Raw genomic sequence first — 20,546 nt, 5'->3', positions numbered from 1 at the left:
CATTTGCTTGCACAGCCGAACCAGCAAAGCTTTCAGCAACAAGCAGACAGTAAAGCAATGTGGCTGCTCTGAAGTATACCTGGACTGCTTACAGACATTTTTGCCAGCACTCAGCTGTCCATTACAAAAGGAAGTCATCAGAAGTGGTGTTCGCACGTTCCTTCACCGCATGATTATTTGCCTAGAGGAAGAAGTTCTTCCATTTATCCCTTCTGCCTCAGAACACATGCTCAAAGATTGCGAAGCAAAAGACCTTCAAGAATTCATTCCTCTCATAAATCAAATTACAGCTAAGTTCAAGGTCTGAGTCTGTCAGTTTATGGGGTAGCAGGCTTCTAAACTCCTGCTTTCTGGCCTCAGAAAAAGGGTCATTGTATGTGGAGGAACCTGAACTTCATAGAATTGTACTTCAAGCTTTATTTTGTAGCTGTAAATGCTTTTATTAGTAAATACCTGCTTGAGAAGGAGGGAAAGAACATATCTTTTGGTAAATTCCCAAGAACTAAAGGGGTATTCCTTCTTTAACTGTAATTACCCCAAAAAACATCAGAAATAACTAAAAAAAAATAAAAAAAAAATACAGCTTTTGGATTTGGTATTGCACTGCTTAAACACACACTTTTTATATTAACAAGAAACATGATACTTGTTTTCCGTGATGAAGTTAGTATTGAATAGGCAAAATGCCATGGTGCTAAATTTAATTTGAAAAAATGATAATCACTCAACAGTGATTAAACCTGAAATGAACTTTCTGTTCCTTTTCTTTTTTGTAGCAAGATTTACAGGTATGTACATAGATATAGACATGTAAAAAGTGCAGGTAGGTATGCAAGTTTTAGACACTGTGTGTGGATAGAGAACACTGGTGTACAGGAACTTGGTGCATAATTGTTATACAAAAATATACACTGATACTTAATGCACTACTATACAAGATAGGTCCACAAATAGTGTAGAGTTCTTAAACACAGGTAGGAACATGGGGTTTTGGAGCAGAACTAGTATCTAGGAATGTGTGCAGATGTGTTTGGTATGTAAATGAGATTGACAGAAACTTTCACTATTGATTGGAGAGCTTCTCAAACTGTGGTTGGTCACATTGTGCTGGCTCCTCATTTCAAATTGCTAAATTGTATTGAGTGGGACAACTAAAATACGTTAAATTACTGAGCTAGTATTACTTTTCAATGTCATCAATTGTAGTTCCTGCAAGAATGTTGTTCATTCATGAATGGGACGGAAGATTGTCTCATGGATCATCTGTATACCAAATTTGGCCTCAGTGTGGAAAAGCTTTAGAAGCCCTGATGCATAGAATCTTTTAAACCTATCTTTCAGATGAAGGTTTCTTGTTAAATATACTAAAAGGCAGAGTTTGGTGTGAAAATGAAAATACTATGGAGAAAAAATGTTAATGAGCTATCATGGTGGTATGGCAGAAATGTATACTATAGCATGGGGAATCTAGGCTCTGGAGCACTGTTGGGAATTTCACAGTCTGAACTCTATGGAGTGATGGTGATGGGATGTAAAGATTATGGCAAGTTTTAGGAGGTTAGGGAAAGAGAAAGTGTTTCCACATTGGCATTGTATCCTGTTAGTTTTTCAGATGGCACTGATGGCAGTTCAAGATGGAGTAAGGAATTAAGTAACCATATGGGTGGGATAGATGATGACCCCAGTAAAGGCCTATGATGGATTAAGGAGAAGAAGAATGAAATGTTGGGGTCAGGCATAATGGGGAAGCACATAGCCATGAAAAGAAGTAAACTAGGCAATGCTTAGTATAACTTTAGAGTTGATGATAATCCTAATTACATGCAGCTTTTTTTCATCTTGAATTGCTTTTTTTTTTTTTTTTTTTCATTCATCTTTCTCAGTAACTGACTTAAATCTTCCTAAACAGCTGGTATCTGTAAATGCATAAAAACTGTGCCTAATTTTTTAAAAAAACATAGCGCTAAGTAGGAAAATGACTTAAGGTTTAATGGACAAGAAAGACGATATTTCACCTCCCTACCCTTTTGATGGTGTGCATATTGACTGAGTAGTGTAGTAAGTATATATTATAGGCATGAGGTTTGAATGGATGCATTACTTAGTAGTGTCAAAGCCTTAAGTCTTCAGTAGAGTTCAACATCTGAGTGCTCTCTTGAGCTACAATCAGTTGTTATGGACTGCTGACTGCAGGAAAAACAAATTTGACACTAATATCATGTCACCAAAAGGTCCTCCATCTAACAATTTTTGAAAATTCTGTTCTTCCAGCAGTCATGTGAAGCCTCAAATTGGAGGAAATTAAGGTCACCTGATGACCTCTTACCTATTTTCAGGCTTTAACCAAGAAAACTGTTGAAGTTAAGGGTGTCACAGATGATGACAGCAGTCCATCCACTCTTTGTTCTTGTGTCAACTTCTACATTTTGAAATCTCTTTAGAAATAACCTAAAATAAATTTTCTGTAATTTAAATGCCACGATTTTGCAATCCAGCATCTTGAGGCTTTCCAGGATTTTGAAGCAAGTGTTTGTATCATTGGAAGAATTGAAAATCTCCCTTTTCCAGAAGGATAAAGTTCCCACTTAACAATCTGCAGGGCTAAGAATGGATAAGTCTGTTGGTGCAGGACTAAATATTTCTCCTCTTGAACCTCAGTTTAATTCTGGTGGAGGAAGGATAGGAGAATCTCACATGACGGGTGGGGGAAATAGCCATTTCTCAGAAAAGCCTTTTTTAAATAGCTCAGATTTGAAATATTAGACTAGTTCTTGAGGTGGATTGATTAGTGATCAGCGCTGCATGATGAACGCTATATCATGGGTACCACTTGTACCTATGTGTTTATATCTACACTTGGCTGGTGCCTGACTGTTTTTAACTTCGTTGTGATTAAAATATTGGAAGTGACAACAAAAGCTAATTAAAATGAATCTCTTTTCTGTGCTAGATTTTAATTTCTAGGCATCAGTCTCTGTAATGAGCTGTCAGCTGACACTGTGTTTCCCCCACAACCTCTACAGACCCAGGTTTCCCCATTTCTGCAACAGATGTTTATGCCACTACTTCATGCTATTTTCGAAGTGTTGCTCCGTCCAGCAGAAGAAAATGACCAATCTGCTGCCTTAGAAAAGCAAATGTTACGGAGAAGTTATTTTGCGTTCCTGCAGACGGTCACTGGCAGTGGAATGAGTGAAGTCATAGCTAATCAGGGTGAGCAGTCACTTATGGGAACACACCATGAATCATTTTTACCCAATACAACAAGCAGTTTTGTTTGTCAAAATCATTAGCAGTATTCCTGCTAAATGCTATTTAAATATTTAAGGTAGAATCAACTGCATAAATGGATTATACTTAATTTTGGCTATCTAAACAAGAATTCTTGTTTGTAACATTTAGAAATGCAATATGAGTAAACTATTTATAGTGATCATTTTGGTGATGTTTTGTGACTTAATATTTGTTTGAGTGGTGGAGTGAGATTTCAGATAAGTAATACAAGCACATCAAATGTTTTTCTATGGAATTACACTTTGCCAGCTATATTAAATGTATCACTTATGACCAACTGTTATATGCAATACGTAATTATAACAGTGAGTAACCTTGCCCCAGTACCTTTTATAGTCTTACAGCTCACTCTATGCCAGCACAGCCCCTATGGCACATCAGTGGGCAGAAACTAGAGCTCCTCCTTCCTCTACCTTGGTTACCTGCTAGTAGCATCTGGATTTGCTTCTGCCCTGATGTCTGAGGTTCATTTTGACTCACCGGGTGTCTAGTCCACACCTGTTTCCCATCATTAACAGACAAATAAAATTTGGGGTCACTTGCCACTGAAAGCAGTTTCATGTGTTCTGTTGACTTCACTGGTACAGAATCTGGTCAAACATTATTTTGTTAAATGGAGCTTTAGCAGGTTGAGAGAAGAAATGCATGAAAACATGAAAAGCTTTAGATTTTCATCTAGGCAAGACTGCAAAAAAAAAAAAAAACTAATATGGGTTAAGCAAACCAGTACATTTATTAGAGGAAGAGGAATAAATAGTGAGGTGGGAAAACATGTAGGTGACATTTACTTAAACTGAGGAACTTCAAAGGATCTTAATAAAGCTAAGTATATAGGGGCAACGCAATGGGAGAAATTTATTTTTGACACAAGTATCACCATACATGTTGTAAAGAACTCGAATATTGCTGAGTTTAAACTAACTGTACCAACCGGGGAGGAGAGGTAGAAATAAGGGATGGGCAGGGCTGTGCCAGTTGTGAACAGCTCAACGAAAACCTCTGCTCAACGTGCATCAGAGGTCAAAAGAGAAAACAAAACATTAGAATGTGTAAAGGATAGGATAGCAAATACTGAAAATATTTTAAAATGCCATTGTCAATCACCTGGATTGCTATGTTCAGCTCTTGTTACTTTCTCAAAAAGAAAAACAAATGAAAGAGATCCAGAAATAGGTGACAAGAATGAGGCTCAGAAAGACTTCCATACGAAGAGACTGAAAACAGTAGACATGTTCAATTGATACAAAATAACAAATGGAACGGAGAATGTAAATCGTTCTCTTGGCTTTACCTTTCTCATAATACAAGAACAGGGAAACACATATAACCGTGAAAAGCAATAAACCAAAACCCAATGACAGGAAGTACTACTTATACAGTGCATGATTAAGCTGAGGAATATATAGCTACCAGATCTATTGAGGCCAAGAGTTGGGTAAAAGAAGTATAAGACCCTTACTAATGAGAATATCTACAATTGTTAGATGATCAAACCCTTGTACATCAGAGTGTAAGCCAGCAACATGCTGGTGTTTAGGAAGAAACTTCTGTGAATAGGCTATTCCGTAATTGTCACTATGGGGCTCCACGTTCCTCTGAATACATGGTACTGACCACTATCCGAGACTGGATACTGGACTAGGTAGACCATTGGCCAGATCCAGCATGGCAATTTTTGTGTTAAATGTAAATGTAAGATTGGTAGCTATAAATGTATAGCAATTTTATAGCAAATGCTGTCAAGAGACCTTTACTTCAGACCACATGCTGGTGAATTTCCCCAGTGTCAGCTTTCATAACATGTGTTTCTGTCCTCTTATCCCACTCCCCATGTTCAGTGTCTTCAGACAGAAAGGGCTTATTAGGCAGGTGTCATGTCTCACAATATTTATGAAAAATGACATCACCTTGGGTACATGTCACTTTTACCATTATAATTTTTCAATTTCCTTCTTATTAGAAGTGAAATTGGCTCACTTTATAATGGCCCATTTCACATAGCTACTTTTGAACTGGTGAAGTTTTTGAGCTGATAGTTTTAATGCTTTCAGAAGAAATCCATCTCCCTATTGGTGTCTAGTTAAACTTTGCTTCTTTGGGAAGGATCTTTTTTCAGTTGTTATCTTAGCATCTTCCTCCATGGGAACCGTCAACATTTCCACTCCAAGGGTTCTTGCAGGTTCAGGGATTTCTGGAGAGTTCTGTTAAAAATGTACACTTCAGCAGATGATGTGTTTTTTGTAAAAAAATACATACAAGATATTTTATGTGTCTGGCAGTCACACAACCATAGAACTTGTTACAACAGTACTTTTATTAAGACCAAACAAAGTTCTTATTTTGTATATTAGTTTGCCAGTGTATTAATTAGCTTTTTCAAAAGCCAGGAGGAATTTATTCTATGACTACCTCAGCAGTTTATAATCTTATTTCTAAAAATCATAAACATTTATTACTGATAAAAACATGATGAACCAAGATGTTGCTAGAGAATATATTTTATAGCTATCTTATAAATTATTCCATAATAACCTCAAAAACAATGAGGAGTCCTTGTGGCACCTTAGAGACTAACAAATTTATTTGGGCATAAGCTTTTGTGGGCTAAAACCCCCTTCATCAGATGCATAGAGTGGAACATACAGTAGGCAGGTATATATACACAGCATATGAAAAGATGGGAGTTGCCTTACCAAGTGGTGGTGGGGGGGTGTCAGTGCTAATGAGCCAATTCAATTAAGGTGGAAGTGAGCTATTCTTAACAGTTGACAAGAAGGGGTGGAAACCACTTTTGTAGTGCTAATGAGGCCAATGTAAACAAGGTGGCCCATTTCAAACAGTTGACAAGAAGGTATGAGTATCACCCGGGGAAATTAGTTTTTGTAGCGACCCATCCACTCCCAGTCTTTATTCAGTCCTAATTTGATGGTGTCCAGTTTGCAAATTAATTCCAGTTCTGCAGTTTCTCGTTGGAGTCTGTTTTTGAAGTTTTTTTTTGTTGAAGTGCCACTTTTAAGTCTGCTATTGAGTATCCAGGGAGACTGAAGTGTTCTCCTACTGTTTTTTGAATGTTGTTATTCCTCATGTCAGATTTGTGTCCATTTATTCTTTTGCGTAGAGACTGTCCGGTTTGGCCAATGTACATGGCAGAGGGGCATTGCTGGCACATGATGGCATAAATCACATTGGTAGATGTGCAGGTGAACGAGCCCCTGATGGTGTGGCTGATGTGATTAGGTCCCATGATGGTGTCCCTTGAATAGAGATCTGTCTATCTATTCAAGGGACACGAAAGCTTATGCCCACAAAAGCTTATCCCCAAATAAATTTGTTGGTCTCTGAGGTGCCACAAGGACTCCTCATTGTTTTTGCTGATACAGACTAACATGGCTACCACTCTAAAACCTGTCTCCATAGAAACCTGTTTGTCATTTAAGTTTGCAGAATATTTCGAAGTCGTCTATATGCTGTTATAACATTTTGTAAATTGAAAATCACTTTTGAAATCTTTTCTTCTTTAAATAAGAATTTCATAACAAACTGTTTTGCCGTTTGTGTGATGCGTAGTCTCAAAGGCTTAAAAAATTAGGTTTTCTCTGTTCATGCTGGAGAACTCAAGTTAGTTTGATCTTTACAGTAAATTAGATTTTTTGTATTTATTGTAGATGCAGAGAATGTGGAACGTGTGTTGTTCACTATCATCCAAGGAGCAGTGGACTATCCAGATCCTATTTCACAGAAAACATGCTTTATTATTCTTTCTAAGCTCGTGGAACTTTGGGGTAAGTTTGCATTTATATTCTGACCGCTTTATGATCAGTAATTGTTAGAAGGATAAAATCTGAACACTACTGCTTTTTTTCCCCCCCTCTCCTCCCCACAGGGGGCAAAGATGGACCAGTAGGTTTTGCAGACTTTGTCTACAAGCACATTGTCCCTGCATGTTTCTTAGCACCTTTAAAACAAACTTTTGACTTGGCAGACGCACAGACAGTATTGGTACGTATTATGAAATATTTATTTTAACATACACATGAAAACTTTTAGAAGTTGAAATATATATACAACAAAGAATTGATTTGACTGATAACACAAAAGCTCTTTCACTATGTAAAACAATTAAGTTGGTCATTCTTTCGAGGGTGCCTAATTCTGCAGGTCCTCCTACACTTTCATTCAAATCAACTTGAGTTCTAAGATCTGCATGCAAATGACTGCAGGACTGAGTCCCTAACATAAATGTATGGTATTCACAAAAATTAACATTCAATACTAGATACTGACAAGAGTGTGTTTGGGTTGAAATCTTAGGGTTTGTTTGTTTTTCTTCCCCCCCCCCCCCCAACAGGCTTTATCAGAATGTGCAGTGACGTTAAAAACAATTCATCTCAAAAGGGTAAGGCTTGTAAAACTTTGTGTAAAACTAAATGTTTTTCTTAAAGGACAGAATTAAATTAATCTGCAGAAACTACTAAACGTCTTTATGTGGAGAGAAGAATAAGATTAACTCCAGGGGAGTTAACAGAAATCACTGACTGGAATGGATGTTGTGTTTTGTTTCTCGGTGGTGGTGGTGTAAAACCTTTAAAGTTGTCACAAAATAGCTGAATTTATATGTTCAAAAATTATTTAAATCAGTTTTAATCCAGTGGTGGTTAATTACTCTGTTACTCAGTACAAAATTACACCAAGTGCAAGGGATCCGTGGTTTTGAAAGAGTTATATTCTTTGGCAGATATCTTCACTTAAAGTAGCTTCATGCTGTAAAGTCACTAAAAATGGCATGTTCTTTCAGTGTTTGCTCATGTCCATTCCATGTTAGTTGTGCATGTGTCGCCTATGTCATCGCCAGAGATTTTTCCCTCAGTGGTATCTGTCGGGCCAATTCTAGTGCCCTCTGGTACTGCGTGCTTATGCACCAGTATAAGGGGCACTGCTGGCCCCGCACCCTCTGTTCCTTCCTACCACCTGTAACAGTTGATGGAACAGTTCCTCTTACTTCGGCAAGGCGTTATTCAGTGGTTTTCTTTTCAGCTTAGTTTTTTAGTCTGTTTAGTAGTAGTGTAAATAGTATTAGTGCAGATATTCAGTCCCCTCTCTTAGCATAGAGGGGCTCTCTTCGCCCCTGGGGCTGGGCATGCCCCAGTACCTGGGCTTCAAACCATGTGCCTGCTGTGGCAAGCCTATGCTGGTGAGTGACCCACACTCCCATTGTCTGAAGTGTCTGCGAGGGGCTCACATATGAGAGTGCTGTGAAATATGTCAGGACTTCACACCTTGTACAAAGAAAGGCTATACTGAGAGCTAGTCTTCCGAACACCTCCGCTTTGGCGCAAAGCGCCCCTCTGGCACTGCATGTTTCTCGGCACCATTCTCCATCTCCAATGCTGAGGAAGAAGAATAAGAAAAAACAATCCAAGAGAGGATGTCTCACCGGTGCTGAGCAAGGACAAACTGGGATGGCAGTGGAGTGTGACACGTGTGAGGCCGCTCCTCTGTCCCCAGCCCCTAGTGGCACTGTCAACTCCACGCCACTTGCAGGGGTCCAGTGTGGGACCTCCTGCTGACACCAAGAAGTCATCACAGCGCCTTCCACCTGGAGGCCTTTGCAGTGGCCAGTGACTTACTATCACTCCCAGTACCCCGACCCCAGTGGGACAACTACCAGCTCTGATGAGCATGATTAGCAGAAGGGAGCATGGGGCTCTGAGCATGTACCTGGCACTGGGGCCCTCTATCATCTATGAGGTCTTCCACAATCTGGCACTGGTCCCTGGACACTCGGCACCGATTGGTGGAAGCGAGGTCACCTCGGGGGATGCTTCTTCGGAGTTGGAGGTGAAGCCCTACACCCACCCTAAGAGCTGCCATCGCTACCCATCCTACATCCTGCCGGACCCCCATGCGGACCCCCCCATTGGTACCTGGCCTGAAGGACAGTGGCCAGTGCAGGTCCAGTGGCCGTTGTGAAATCTGTGGGGATTTCTCCTGTACTGGGACTGCCATCCCACTGGTCCTACTCAGTTGCATCCGAGAGGAAGGCCCATGCCCTGCTCTGCTCAGCACCTGACCCCGACTACAATACTGACACGGAAGATGTGGGCCCAGGGGATGTAATAAGGGCAGAAGAAGAGGAGGAAACTCCTCCTCCAGCTCAGACCTATTCCTTCCTCCCAGATGAGGGAGGGGCTGAGCAGCTCATTACTGCAAGATGACTTTAGAGCCCATCAGGAGCTTCTAAAGAGGATAGCTACTAACTTAGGGCTAGAGGTCAAGGTACTCAAGGAGTCTTCACATAGCCTTATTAGATGGGGCTGCTGCAGCCAAAATGTCAAAGTGGCCCTACGCATTAATGAGGCTGCTATGGGTCCAGTCAGAGCCCTATGGCAGACCCCATCTTCTCTCCCTCCCACCTCCAAACAGTAGAGAAGAAATATATGTACTTATATTCTCACCCCTCTCCCAGGTCTCTAGTGGTCTTAGAGGCCAATGAGAGGGACAGACAAGACCAGACAAGCACTACCTCCAAGCAGAAGGACTTAAAAAAGCTAGACCTGTTGAATAAATTTTTCTGACAAACGGGCGGGTTACAGCTTAGTATTTCTAACCAACAAGCCCTGCTTGGGAGGTACAATTACAATATGTAGGACTTTAAACTTCACCATACAGACTTGCTGCCTCAGGACTCCAGGCAAGAGTTTTCCACACTCTTAGAGGAAGGAAAGAACATAGCCTGAGCCTCACTCCAAGTGGGCCTGGATGCAGCCAATGGGGCAACCAGAAAGATGGCTTCTGCAGTGGTCATGGGTTAGTACTCATGGCTTCAATTCTCAGGGCTCCTATTGGCGATTCAACAACTGATCCAAAACCTCCCATTCGAGGGTACCTCTCTTCTCTCAAAGCAAACGGACACAAAGCTCCATGGCCTGAAGGACTCCAGGGCTACCCTCAAATCCCTGTTCAAAGCAAATCCACCAGGTCTTGCTAGGTAGTAGGGAGCCACCTACTAGAGCTACTTACCTGGCCAAGTGGAAACATTTCTCGGTATGGTCTTCCCAGTGAGGTCTTTCTCGAACTCTGTCTTCCCATCAGTCTGTACTGGAATACCTGCTCTATCTGAAACAACAAGGTCTGGCCCTCGCATGTATCCAGGTCCACCTAGCAGCAATCTGAGCCTTCCACCCTTTGGTGAGCTGCAGGTCAGTCTTATCACATGAGATGTCCATTCGCTTTCTTAAAGACTTATAAAGGCTTTACCCTCAAATTTGCGAGCCAGTTCCACTGTGGGATTTAAACCTGGTACTTGCAAGACTCTCGGGCCCTCCCTTTGAGCTGACTTTGTGCCCTCAGCCATGGGCGGTGGGTGGAGCCCCACTTTGGGGAGGCTAGCCCCGGCTCTGCCCCTTTCTTCCCCTCCCCTCGGCTGGAGGAGCCCCGAGCCGGCCGGAGCCCTGAGACACTCCTTCACCTTCCCACCCGGAGGAGCCCCAAGACACCCCCCACAGCTGGAGGAGCCCCAAGACACACACACCCCCACCCCCCTCAGCTGGAGGACCCTCGAGCCGGCTGAGGCCCTGAGGGCACCCCCCGCACCTGCCCAGAGGAGCCCTCAGCTGGCCAAAGCCCTGAGCTCCCATACCCAGAGTACCGGGCCAGCTGCAGCTGCACCATGCCTCCCCTCCCCAGACCCCAAGCTGCCTGGAGAAAAGCGTGCGTCTCTCTTCTCTGGAAGAAGCTTTTGCTGTGCCCCATGCAGGTTGAGCTGAGGAGGCAGCCTATGCTGAGGAGGCAGTAGGGGCATAATAAATCAAAAATTTTCCCCCAAAACCCCACAACCGGGGGTCCAGCGGCTGCAGCTCAGCCTCTCCGTGTCTATTATACCTGCCGCCCATGCCCTCTGCTGTTTCCCTCCTGGAAGGTCGCCTTCCTGGTAGTGATTATCTCAGCTAGAAAGGTCTTGGAAATCAGGGCCCTTACATCAGAACCACCATACAGTGTTCTTTAAGACAAGATTCAACTGCGCCCCAACCTGGCCTTCCTTCCAAAGGTGGTTCCATAGTAACCAGGCCATTTTCCTGCCAGTTTTCTTCCCAAAAACTGCACAAGAATTCAGAAGAGCAGCGGCTTTACTCGTTGGACATTAGACATGCTGTAGCCTTCTATATTGAGAGGATCAAGCTGTTCCGTAGATCTGCACAACTCTTCGTGCCAATAGCAGAAAGGATGAAATGCCTACCGGTCTCAGCCCAGAGAATCTCATCCTGGATAATCGCCTGTATTTGCACGTGCTACAAGCAGGCACCTTCTGCTATCTTGACAACTCATTCAGCGAGAGCTCAGGCCTCATCAGCGGCATTTCTGACCCAGGTCCTAATCCAAGACATCTGCAGGGCTGCATACCGTCTCCGTTTACTACACCATCCCCCAGCAGGCTCGAGATGATGCCAGGTTTGGGAGAGCAGTATTGCAATCCGCATGTCCATGAATTCTGAGTCCACCTCCTTGGTACTGCTGATGAGTCAACGAACGTGGAATGGATATGAGCAAGCACTCGAAGAAATAATGGTTACTACCCTTTCCATAAGTGGTGGTCTTCGAGATGTAGTGTTTGTGTCCGTTCCATGGCCCACCCTCCTACCCTTTTGTTGGAGTTGGCCAGCAAGAAGGAACTGAAAAGGTGTGGGGCCAGCAGTGCCCCTTATACTGACGCATAAGCACGCGGCACCAGAGGGTGCTAGAGCCGGCCCAACAGATACTGAGTGAAAAATGTCTTGCAACAGTGCATGCAGCACGTGCACACCTAACGTGGAATGGACATGAGCAACACATCTCTATGAGCAACAGTTATGGAAAGGTTAGTAACTTTTTTTTTCTTAACAGATCTGTGTATTCGGTGTCGGAAACGCAGGTTTTAGTGACTAAAATAAGCTTTTGCTATTTGTTACTCTTGTTCACAATGCTGCAGAGCCAACATAGATATGTGAGAATTATCTGGATTCTATTTCTTATACGTCACAAACAAAATTGTGTACTAAGTTCCAACTACAGGGCTAAAAACTGGTGTTTGTACAAACTCATTTGATTCTTTTTGCGTCTTCTAGATGGCAGACTGAATCTTGTTCTTGAACATAGGGAGGTACCCGGTAAACACTGAAAAAATACTCTAGTGAATTGGAGACACCTTTTTTGGTAAATGGCTATGAAATCCCTGGTAACATTACATTTATATGCCATTTGCCCTAACAAAACAGCATAAATTTAGAAAATCATTACAGAGATGACTACTAGCCATCAGCCTCTGGGAGTACATCTGGGGTGCTGAATTTCTCAATCATTCTGAAACCAATGAGTTTTGTCATTAGTAGGAGCAGTAACCTAAGGTGGAGCTATAGTGTGGTAAATGTGCTGGCATATATTTCCTCTAAATGCTGCACGCTTCTGAGTTGTGAAGTATGACAAAATGGAGGCCCTAAGGTCCACTTAGTTAAATTGGCTATAATAACATTTGACTTCCATTACTCTTGCAGTTTTAATTCAGCCAGGTTTCTTTTTAAAATCATGTGTTTTATTCTAATGCAACAAGTAAAACTAAAATATAATAGGGCTCTTAACTTTAACTAATGCTGAAACTTGGAGAAATCTTTTACTTTACAACAACTTATAATTAAGGTTAAGATTTTGTCATGGTTATTTTTAGTAAAAGTAATGGACAGGTCGCAGGCAATAAACAAAAAATTCATGCGAGCTGTGACCTGTCCTGACTTTTATTAAAAATAACAGGGGAAGAGAGGGCCGGGGGAAGGAATGACAGCAGAATCCCTATGGGGGGACTGACAGCCCCATCCCCACCACTGTGGGTCAGGGGAGCACAGCCCCAGCTCTGGCACTGGCAAAAGGAGCGGGGGGAACATATGGCCCTGGCCGCAGCTGCGAGGGAGAGGGGGGGCCCTGGTTTTGGCCCCACCACTGACAGCTGAAGTCAAGGAGGTCTGGTAAAGTCTCAGAATCTGGGTCCTCTGTGACTAAACTGTATCCTTACTTATAGTCCATAAACACTTGCTACTTGAAGTCCTACAGTTGCTACTGATACCTTCTACATGAAGGGCCAAAACTAAGTCACTGTTCTTAAAACTACTTATGTACCCTAAAACATATATCCCTAATGGCTTTTATTGTTAATTTATAAGGCTACATTTGTCCAAGCAAAATTGTGGTTTGATATCTTTTCCAGGGCCCTGAATGCATCCACTATCTTCAGCAAGAATATCTGCCTTCATTGCAGGTAGCTCCTGAAATAATCCAGGTAGGAACATTTTCTAGTTGGTATTTCAAATATTTAAAAGTGAAAACTGAAGACAATATCAAAAGTCGTGTTGGTAAGCTTAATTTCTCCTGTTACATTTCAGTAAAACACACAATTGCTATGTAGTACTAAAACAACATGACAAAAACAATATTATTATTAAAATTAGGGATGTAAATATTGGTTTAAAAAGTTAACCAGTTAAACGATTAAAATTATATAGTTTAACTGGTTAACCGTTAACCGAGATAGTTCCATGGGGTCTGGGACAGCATGGCTGGGGTTAATGGTTAAGTCTGGTTAACTAGTAAGCCTAATGCTTACCCTTTAACCTTTTACATCCCTAATTAAAATACAGCATACAGGAAAACCATCCACAAGTTGGCGGTACAAATACCAACTCAGTGCCGTTAAACTCAGTGATTTAAAGCCTTACCTCAAAAAACGTCCAGTGTAAAAGATTAATTAAAGTCATGCAGCCAGCTTTCCAAAATAATCTGAGTGGAAACTTATTTAGATGGAGGACTGAAGCAGGAGATATGTCTGAAACCAATAATCAAGTATTTTGATACCCACAAAGTGTTAACATTTGTTTTTGTGAAGATATTTGCCCAGAAATCAGCAAATGAAAAAATATTTTAGCCCCTTCAGAGTTGCACAGGTGTCATCTTAGTATGCTTTGTCTAGTTCTGCCCTCAGAGAGCTTACGGAGCACAAGTACTTCTAAATATTATTTTTGTTGAGTATCTGTGAAATGTTTCCACAGTCCAAATCTCTGGAGTAAAAACTATATAGCTATAGATCTTATTACAAGTGTTAGTCTAGTTTAAGTGACTACCATATTGGTAGTAAAAATAAACATTTCATAGCAGTCATTTCTTTTTAATAAGACTTAAATCTGAGAAATTAAGGTACAAGGAATTTTGATTTTATAAAAATGGGTACAGAAATATTTTTTATATTAAAGATCACATTAACTTAACGTATCAATTTTCTGTAGTGTTTTTGGTCTTACTAATGTGCAAGGTTCTTGTACATTACAATAATTCTTGCACTTAAATAGACAAGAGATACAGAAGTGTTTTCAGCAATTAAAGTATTTTTTCAAGCTTGATTATTTCAACAGTTAATGTGATTAGGGCATTTTAAAAGGTACACTAAATGTTATCTGGGTGAACTAGTTTGATTAGATGTTGAGTGCCAAGAAGAAATAGAGGATCTCAATTCTGATCTGTGAGTTCTTTGGAGGTGGAAGCGGTCAGACCTGCTTCTTTGGAAGATAGTATTTACCATCGTAGTGTGACTTAAACTGTGAAACCAGGTGATTTAACAACATAAATAATACTTGTGCGATAATTTATACTTAAGATAAAGGAAGGCTTCTTACATATCCATACACTACCCTTTGATCCAAGGTTGTAACTGCTTTGTCAGGAATTGTGCCACAGAGTGAGGGCAGAATGACTCTTTATCTTGAAATACTCATATTAACAATACTTAACACATGTAGTGCTTTACATGGTCAAAGTACTGTACAAAATTAGGGAGGTAGGTGTTATCCTGATTTAACTTTAAGGATAAACAGAGGAAATAACACTACTGCAGTGCCACAAGTCATGCAAAGGCAAATTTAGAGCCATGGTCCTCCTGACTTCAGTCCTCCATTCTATGCTTCTCTGTTATCATTCAAAATAAATATAAAATGGGTTGCTAAAAACTGTAAATATATGTTCTCCTCTGAAGCATATCTGAGGGGAGCCAAAACCTATGATTCATCCTTACTGGCCAGTGAAATGCATAGTTTACCTCCTCTTTTAAAGAAAAGAAAAAAGCACAGTGGGGAAAATATGAACTTCAATTTTGTGGCTGAAATATAAACTTCTGTTACTCATTACCTCTCAAGCACTTGTTTTGTTTATCCATCTAGCTACAGTGTATTTCAGTATTAATTCTCATTGCTCATTTACAGGAGTTTTGTCAAGCACTTCAGCAGCCTGATGCTAAAGTTTTTAAAAATTACTTAAAGGTAAGTTTAAATACAGTGTGTTTCCTTATTACAGTGTACATATTTCACTGAGTTATGGTAGCGATTTGAAGGCAAGTGAGAACATATCTCTGGTGCTCTAACTTAACAAAATGATTTTATGGATGTTTTGTGTCCTGTAAACCTGCAAGTAACCAGCAAAGTTAAAAATGATCCCCCCCCCCCCCCCCACTCCTTCCAAACAACTTAAATACTATTAAATTGTCATTTGATTTCTTTGGTCATATATCCAATGAGATGGTATCTATTTGGCCTATATAATCAAATAGATAACTTGAACAGAAAGGGCATAACTGGCATGGTTCTAAAATATGCATGATAATACTTCCCTTCATCATAGCTGTTCTATACTGCAAAAGAGTTTGAGTACCACCATCAATAGATTTTTAGATGGAACCACTTCTCTGTTGAGCTTCAGGGAAAATCAGTCTCCTCAAATTAATGTGCACATATTAGTGTAAAGACATTAACCCTAACCATACTATGAAAATGTATAATCTGTATTTCCTCAAGCTTTAGCAAGGCTTGTATAAAAAATACTATTTTGTGTTTTTTCTTTTTTTTAAAACAGGTATTCTTTCAAAGAGCAAAGCCCTAAGGAAAATACTGGAATCCTCTGTACCTGCTTCCATAATCAGGAACTCCAGTTATTTATACAAATGCTAACCTTTTGTGCCATTTGAACTGTTTTTTTTTTTTAAAAGATGTTGCTCTCTGCTTACATCAGTAAATATTTTAGTCTTTGGAAAAATGCAAATGAATATGCACCCCTTCTGTGTCTCATAAGATACATGTAAGGTATGTGACAACATGGGAAGTTGCCTGCATGCCTATTCAAACCCTTTTACTTTGTGTCGGATGGTCTAAGTTTATGCTGTAACAAATACAGCAGTAAAATACCTGACTTATTTTTGAAATAAAAAATATGAAAATCTAAGACCATAGCAGTGGTGATTAAGCTGTGTACATTTTTAAAGATATTGAGTAAAAAATGTTTTCATGAGACATGAATTTCATTTGTTCATGTATAGTGACATGAAAAATAAAACAATCAAACTCATTTTTGTAGATAGTCATTTCATTGAAATTGTCTTAATGCTGAAGTGTATATTCTACAAAACACAGATTGGTTTAATAAATTATGATTAAAAATAGGAACTGGCTCTACTTTTTTATAAAAATAAATTTTATGTAGTGAAAACGTACAGGTCTCTGACTCATTGTGTTGCATCTTTAGGTGTTACAATCAGTAAGCTGCAGAACACTGTATTAGTTTTGAGCAAGAAATAGCAATTCTATTGGCACTTTGATACAGTGTTATGGTCAGTTAGGATGTTTACTGTCCTGTGTGTAGATGAACCAAGCAAAAATTGCATTTATCACAATATATTTCGCTTGCGTCTCTGTGGTTCCCCACCTGATGTTGTAGTATGCAGGCTACTATCAGAAAATTTGGTGGGGAAAAACATAGTTATGCAATGAGTCCTAGTTTTCTCCCAAGAATAAATATCTACATAAGATAGTGGAGTCAACATACCCCACAGATAATCAGGAGTGGCCAAATTTTTTTCCTACATTACATAGTACTTTAAAATAAGACTCAAGAGTCACAATACTCGTTTAAAATAATGACAGTGTGTCCTTCAACTAGGCTACAGCAAACCAAATTACTAGGAGTAGAAAGGCTGCCAAATAACTAATCCTAGGAATGTCCAGCAAGGACCCAAACTTTCTGGCAGTCATTAGCAGATTCACAGTTTGGTACAACTGGAACAAAATCCAATACACTTGTGGAAGAACTCAACCACCCCCACCCACTATGATTATCAAATATCTTCTGAACTAATTATCACATTTCTTGACTAAAAGGATAGTCCTGTGGGACAGAGGGGGTTAAGTCAAATATTATATGGCTCTCTAGAGAGATACCAAGAAAAAGCTGAGGGACTGCCCTCTTGGTGTGGATTCTTCAGTGATTTAAATTTTCACTGGCTCTAACAGAGTCCTGGCTTACTTTCATTATATTACCTGTAATCTAATTATTAGGGCTGTGGATTAATCACAGTTAACTCACACGATTAACTCAAAAAAATTAATCACAATTAATCACTGTTAAACAATAGAGTACCAACTTAAATTTATTAAATGTTTTGGATATTTTTCTACATTTTCATATATATTCTGTGTTGTAATTTAAATCAAAGCGTATATTCTTTTTAAATACAAATATTTGCACTGTAAAAATGATAAAATAAATAGTATTTTTCAATTCCTCATACAAGTACTGTAGTGCAATCTTTGTTGTGAAAGTGCAATTTACAAATGTAGATTTTTTTTTTGTTATATAACTGCATTCAAAACCAAAACAATGGAAAACTTCAGAGCCTACAAGTCCACTCAGTCCTACCTCTTGTTCAGCCAATCACTAAGAGAAACAAGTTTGTTTACATTTACAGGCGATAACGCTGCCCGCTTTTTATTTACAATGTCACCAGAAAGTGAGAAGAGGCATTTGCATGGCACTTTTGTAGACGGCATTGCAAGGTATTTATGTCTCAGATATGCTAAACCTTCATGTGCCCCTTCATGCTTCAGCCTCCATTCTAGAGGACATGCTTCCATGCTGATGACGCTCATTAAAGGAATAATGCATTAATTAAATTTGTGACACAATTCTCCCCCAGGAAGTTCAATGTCCCCTGCTCTGTTTTACCCCAATTTTGCCATATATTTCATGTTATAGCAGTCTTGGATGATCACCCAGCACATGTTGTTCATTTTAAGAACGCTTTCACTGCAGATTTGACAAAACACAAAGAAGATACCATTGTGAGATTTCTAAAGATAGCTACAGCACTAGACCCAAGGTTTAAGAATCTGAAGTGCCTTCCAAAATCTGAGAGGGAAGAGGTGTTGAGCATGCTTTCAGAAGTCTTAAATGAGCAACGCTCCCATGCAGAAACTACAGAGCCTGAACGACCAAAAAAGAAAATCCACCTTCTACTAGTGGCATCTGTCTCAGATAATGAACATGTATTGGTCCGCACTGCTTTGGATTGTTGTTGAACAAAACCCGTCACCAGCATGGATGCATGTCCTCTCAAACAGTGGTTGAAGCATGAAGGGACATATGAATCTTTAGAGCACCTGGCACGTAAATATCTTGTGACGCCAGCTACAACAGTGCCATGAGAATGCCTGTTTTCGCTTTCAGGTGACTTAAACAAGAAGTGGGCAGCATTCTCTCCTGCAAATGTACACAAACTTGTTTGTCTGCGCAATTGGCCGAACAATAGGACTGAGTGGACTGTAGGCTCTAAAGTTTTACATTTTTTATTTTTGAATGCAGATTTTTTTGTACCTAATTCTATACTTGTATGTTCAACTTTCATGATAGAGAATGCACTATAGTACTTGTATTAGGTGAATTGAAAAATACTATTCCTTTCTTTTGTTTTTTACCGTGCAAATACGTGTAATCAGAAATATAAAGTGAGTCCTGTGCACTTTGTATTTTGTGTTGTAATTGAAATCAATATATTTGAAAATGTAGAAAACCTCCAAAATATTGAAATAAATTGTTAACAATGTAATTAATCTCGATTACGTTTTTTTAATTGCTTGACAGCCCTACTAATTATGTAAGGGCTAGACTGGAGGGTGCAAGGTAGCAATTATGCCTCAGGCCAGATTTCTTCCTGCTTGCTCCTGGCTGCATTTGGTCCTGGATAATAGCAAATTACTACCTTCCATGTGCCCCTTCAGCTGTGCTGGCTGGCATGTTTGGGGTAGAGCCCAAGTTCCACCCACATCTCTCCCACCTGCTGAGGCAAATGAATAATGGGCTTGCAGCTCACACTCACCATTACATGCCTGGATTTTAGGTTTAGTGAGACTGTTCTCTTCCCTCCACCCCTTGAGGATAAATGGTTTGTATAACTGGTCATTTGTAAGATGGGAGTTTGTGAAACTGAGCTTCGACTGTAATTCCAACTCTTAAGTGGTACCTGTAGTCTTCGCTGAAGCAGGAAAAGCATCCTCTGAGTGTTAAACATGTCCAGATACTTCCAAAGAGGGGAGTCTGGTGATGACTGTCCTTCCAGACCATGCGTGGGCTCGCCAGCCAAAATTCTTGTTTTTTTTTTTTTTGTGAGATGCTAAATGGGCACTTTGAGGGTGAGAGCAGTCAACCACTACGGTACGCTGAGGTTTGTTCCCCCCCCCCCCCCCTTCCTCCTCAGGCATTGGCTTCTTATGACCTTATTCTAGCACATACTCCCTTCTAGCACATGCCTCTTTTGCAATCTCCTTATGACACCTTCTCTATCATGTACTCCACTTGCCTACGTACTAGCTACAACCATGAGTGGAAGGAGTTATAACTGTATGGCAGATTTAAGTGCCTAACAAGCCCAGGTATTTTCCTAGGATACAAGCTAAGTGTTTTTGGAAAAGGTGCTGCAGTTTCTTAGCTGGCTGTGGAACTTTGAAGAGCCAAAACTGTCCGTATGTGAGGCAGAACTTACAGGCTCTTCAGAGTGCAAATTATGCCCTCCTTGGTCACAGCCTGCTGACCCTCAGCTCTACGGGGCCATGCCCTGGTAGTAAGAACAGACATATCTAGTCCCCACTTGTCCTAAGGAGCCATAACTCCAGTGTGGAAAGACCTGATCAGGAGCAGCAGACCATGTCAAGGAGGCAATCTAAGGGTCAAGAGGATACCAGCTGACCAGCTCAGGGGTCAAGTCCTGGGGTAGACCTGAGCCAGAAGGGAGGAAAAAAACTTTAAGGGCTCATATGCCCCCACAAATATTGAAGGCAGTCCTAAGTGCTCTGGGCTGGTACACAGCTCCCCTTCTGAAACAAACCCTGGGACTCTAGCAATGAGCCCCCACTCCCCCCTGG

The 20,546-nt window shown here is 40.5% G+C and overlaps 1 protein-coding gene across 4 annotated transcripts in view; it reads left to right on the top strand.

Moving 5' to 3' along the window:
* Nucleotides 1-16,790, top strand: part of XPOT (exportin for tRNA) — a 64,502-nt gene extending 47,712 nt beyond the window's left edge. For 3 of the 4 annotated variants that reach the window (XM_073327892.1, XM_073327891.1, XM_073327893.1), the window contains exons 18-25: nucleotides 16-301; nucleotides 3,024-3,213; nucleotides 6,960-7,076; nucleotides 7,178-7,293; nucleotides 7,643-7,690; nucleotides 13,526-13,597; nucleotides 15,567-15,623; nucleotides 16,213-16,789. In XM_073327892.1, coding sequence (XP_073183993.1) covers nucleotides 16-301; nucleotides 3,024-3,213; nucleotides 6,960-7,076; nucleotides 7,178-7,293; nucleotides 7,643-7,690; nucleotides 13,526-13,597; nucleotides 15,567-15,623; nucleotides 16,213-16,239 — 913 coding nt within the window. In that variant the 3' untranslated portion in view covers nucleotides 16,240-16,789. Of the gene's footprint in view, nucleotides 1-15; nucleotides 302-3,023; nucleotides 3,214-6,959; nucleotides 7,077-7,177; nucleotides 7,294-7,642; nucleotides 7,691-13,525; nucleotides 13,598-15,566; nucleotides 15,624-16,212 lie in introns of all 4 variants that reach the window. The other variant, XM_073327894.1, reaches the window with a different exon arrangement.
* Nucleotides 16,791-20,546: the final 3,756 nt, after the last annotated feature.

This window comes from Lepidochelys kempii, chromosome 1 (genome assembly GCF_965140265.1).
Source record: "Lepidochelys kempii isolate rLepKem1 chromosome 1, rLepKem1.hap2, whole genome shotgun sequence".
NCBI lineage: Eukaryota > Metazoa > Chordata > Testudines > Cheloniidae > Lepidochelys > Lepidochelys kempii.
This window is presented reverse-complemented; position numbering and strand designations above follow the sequence as displayed.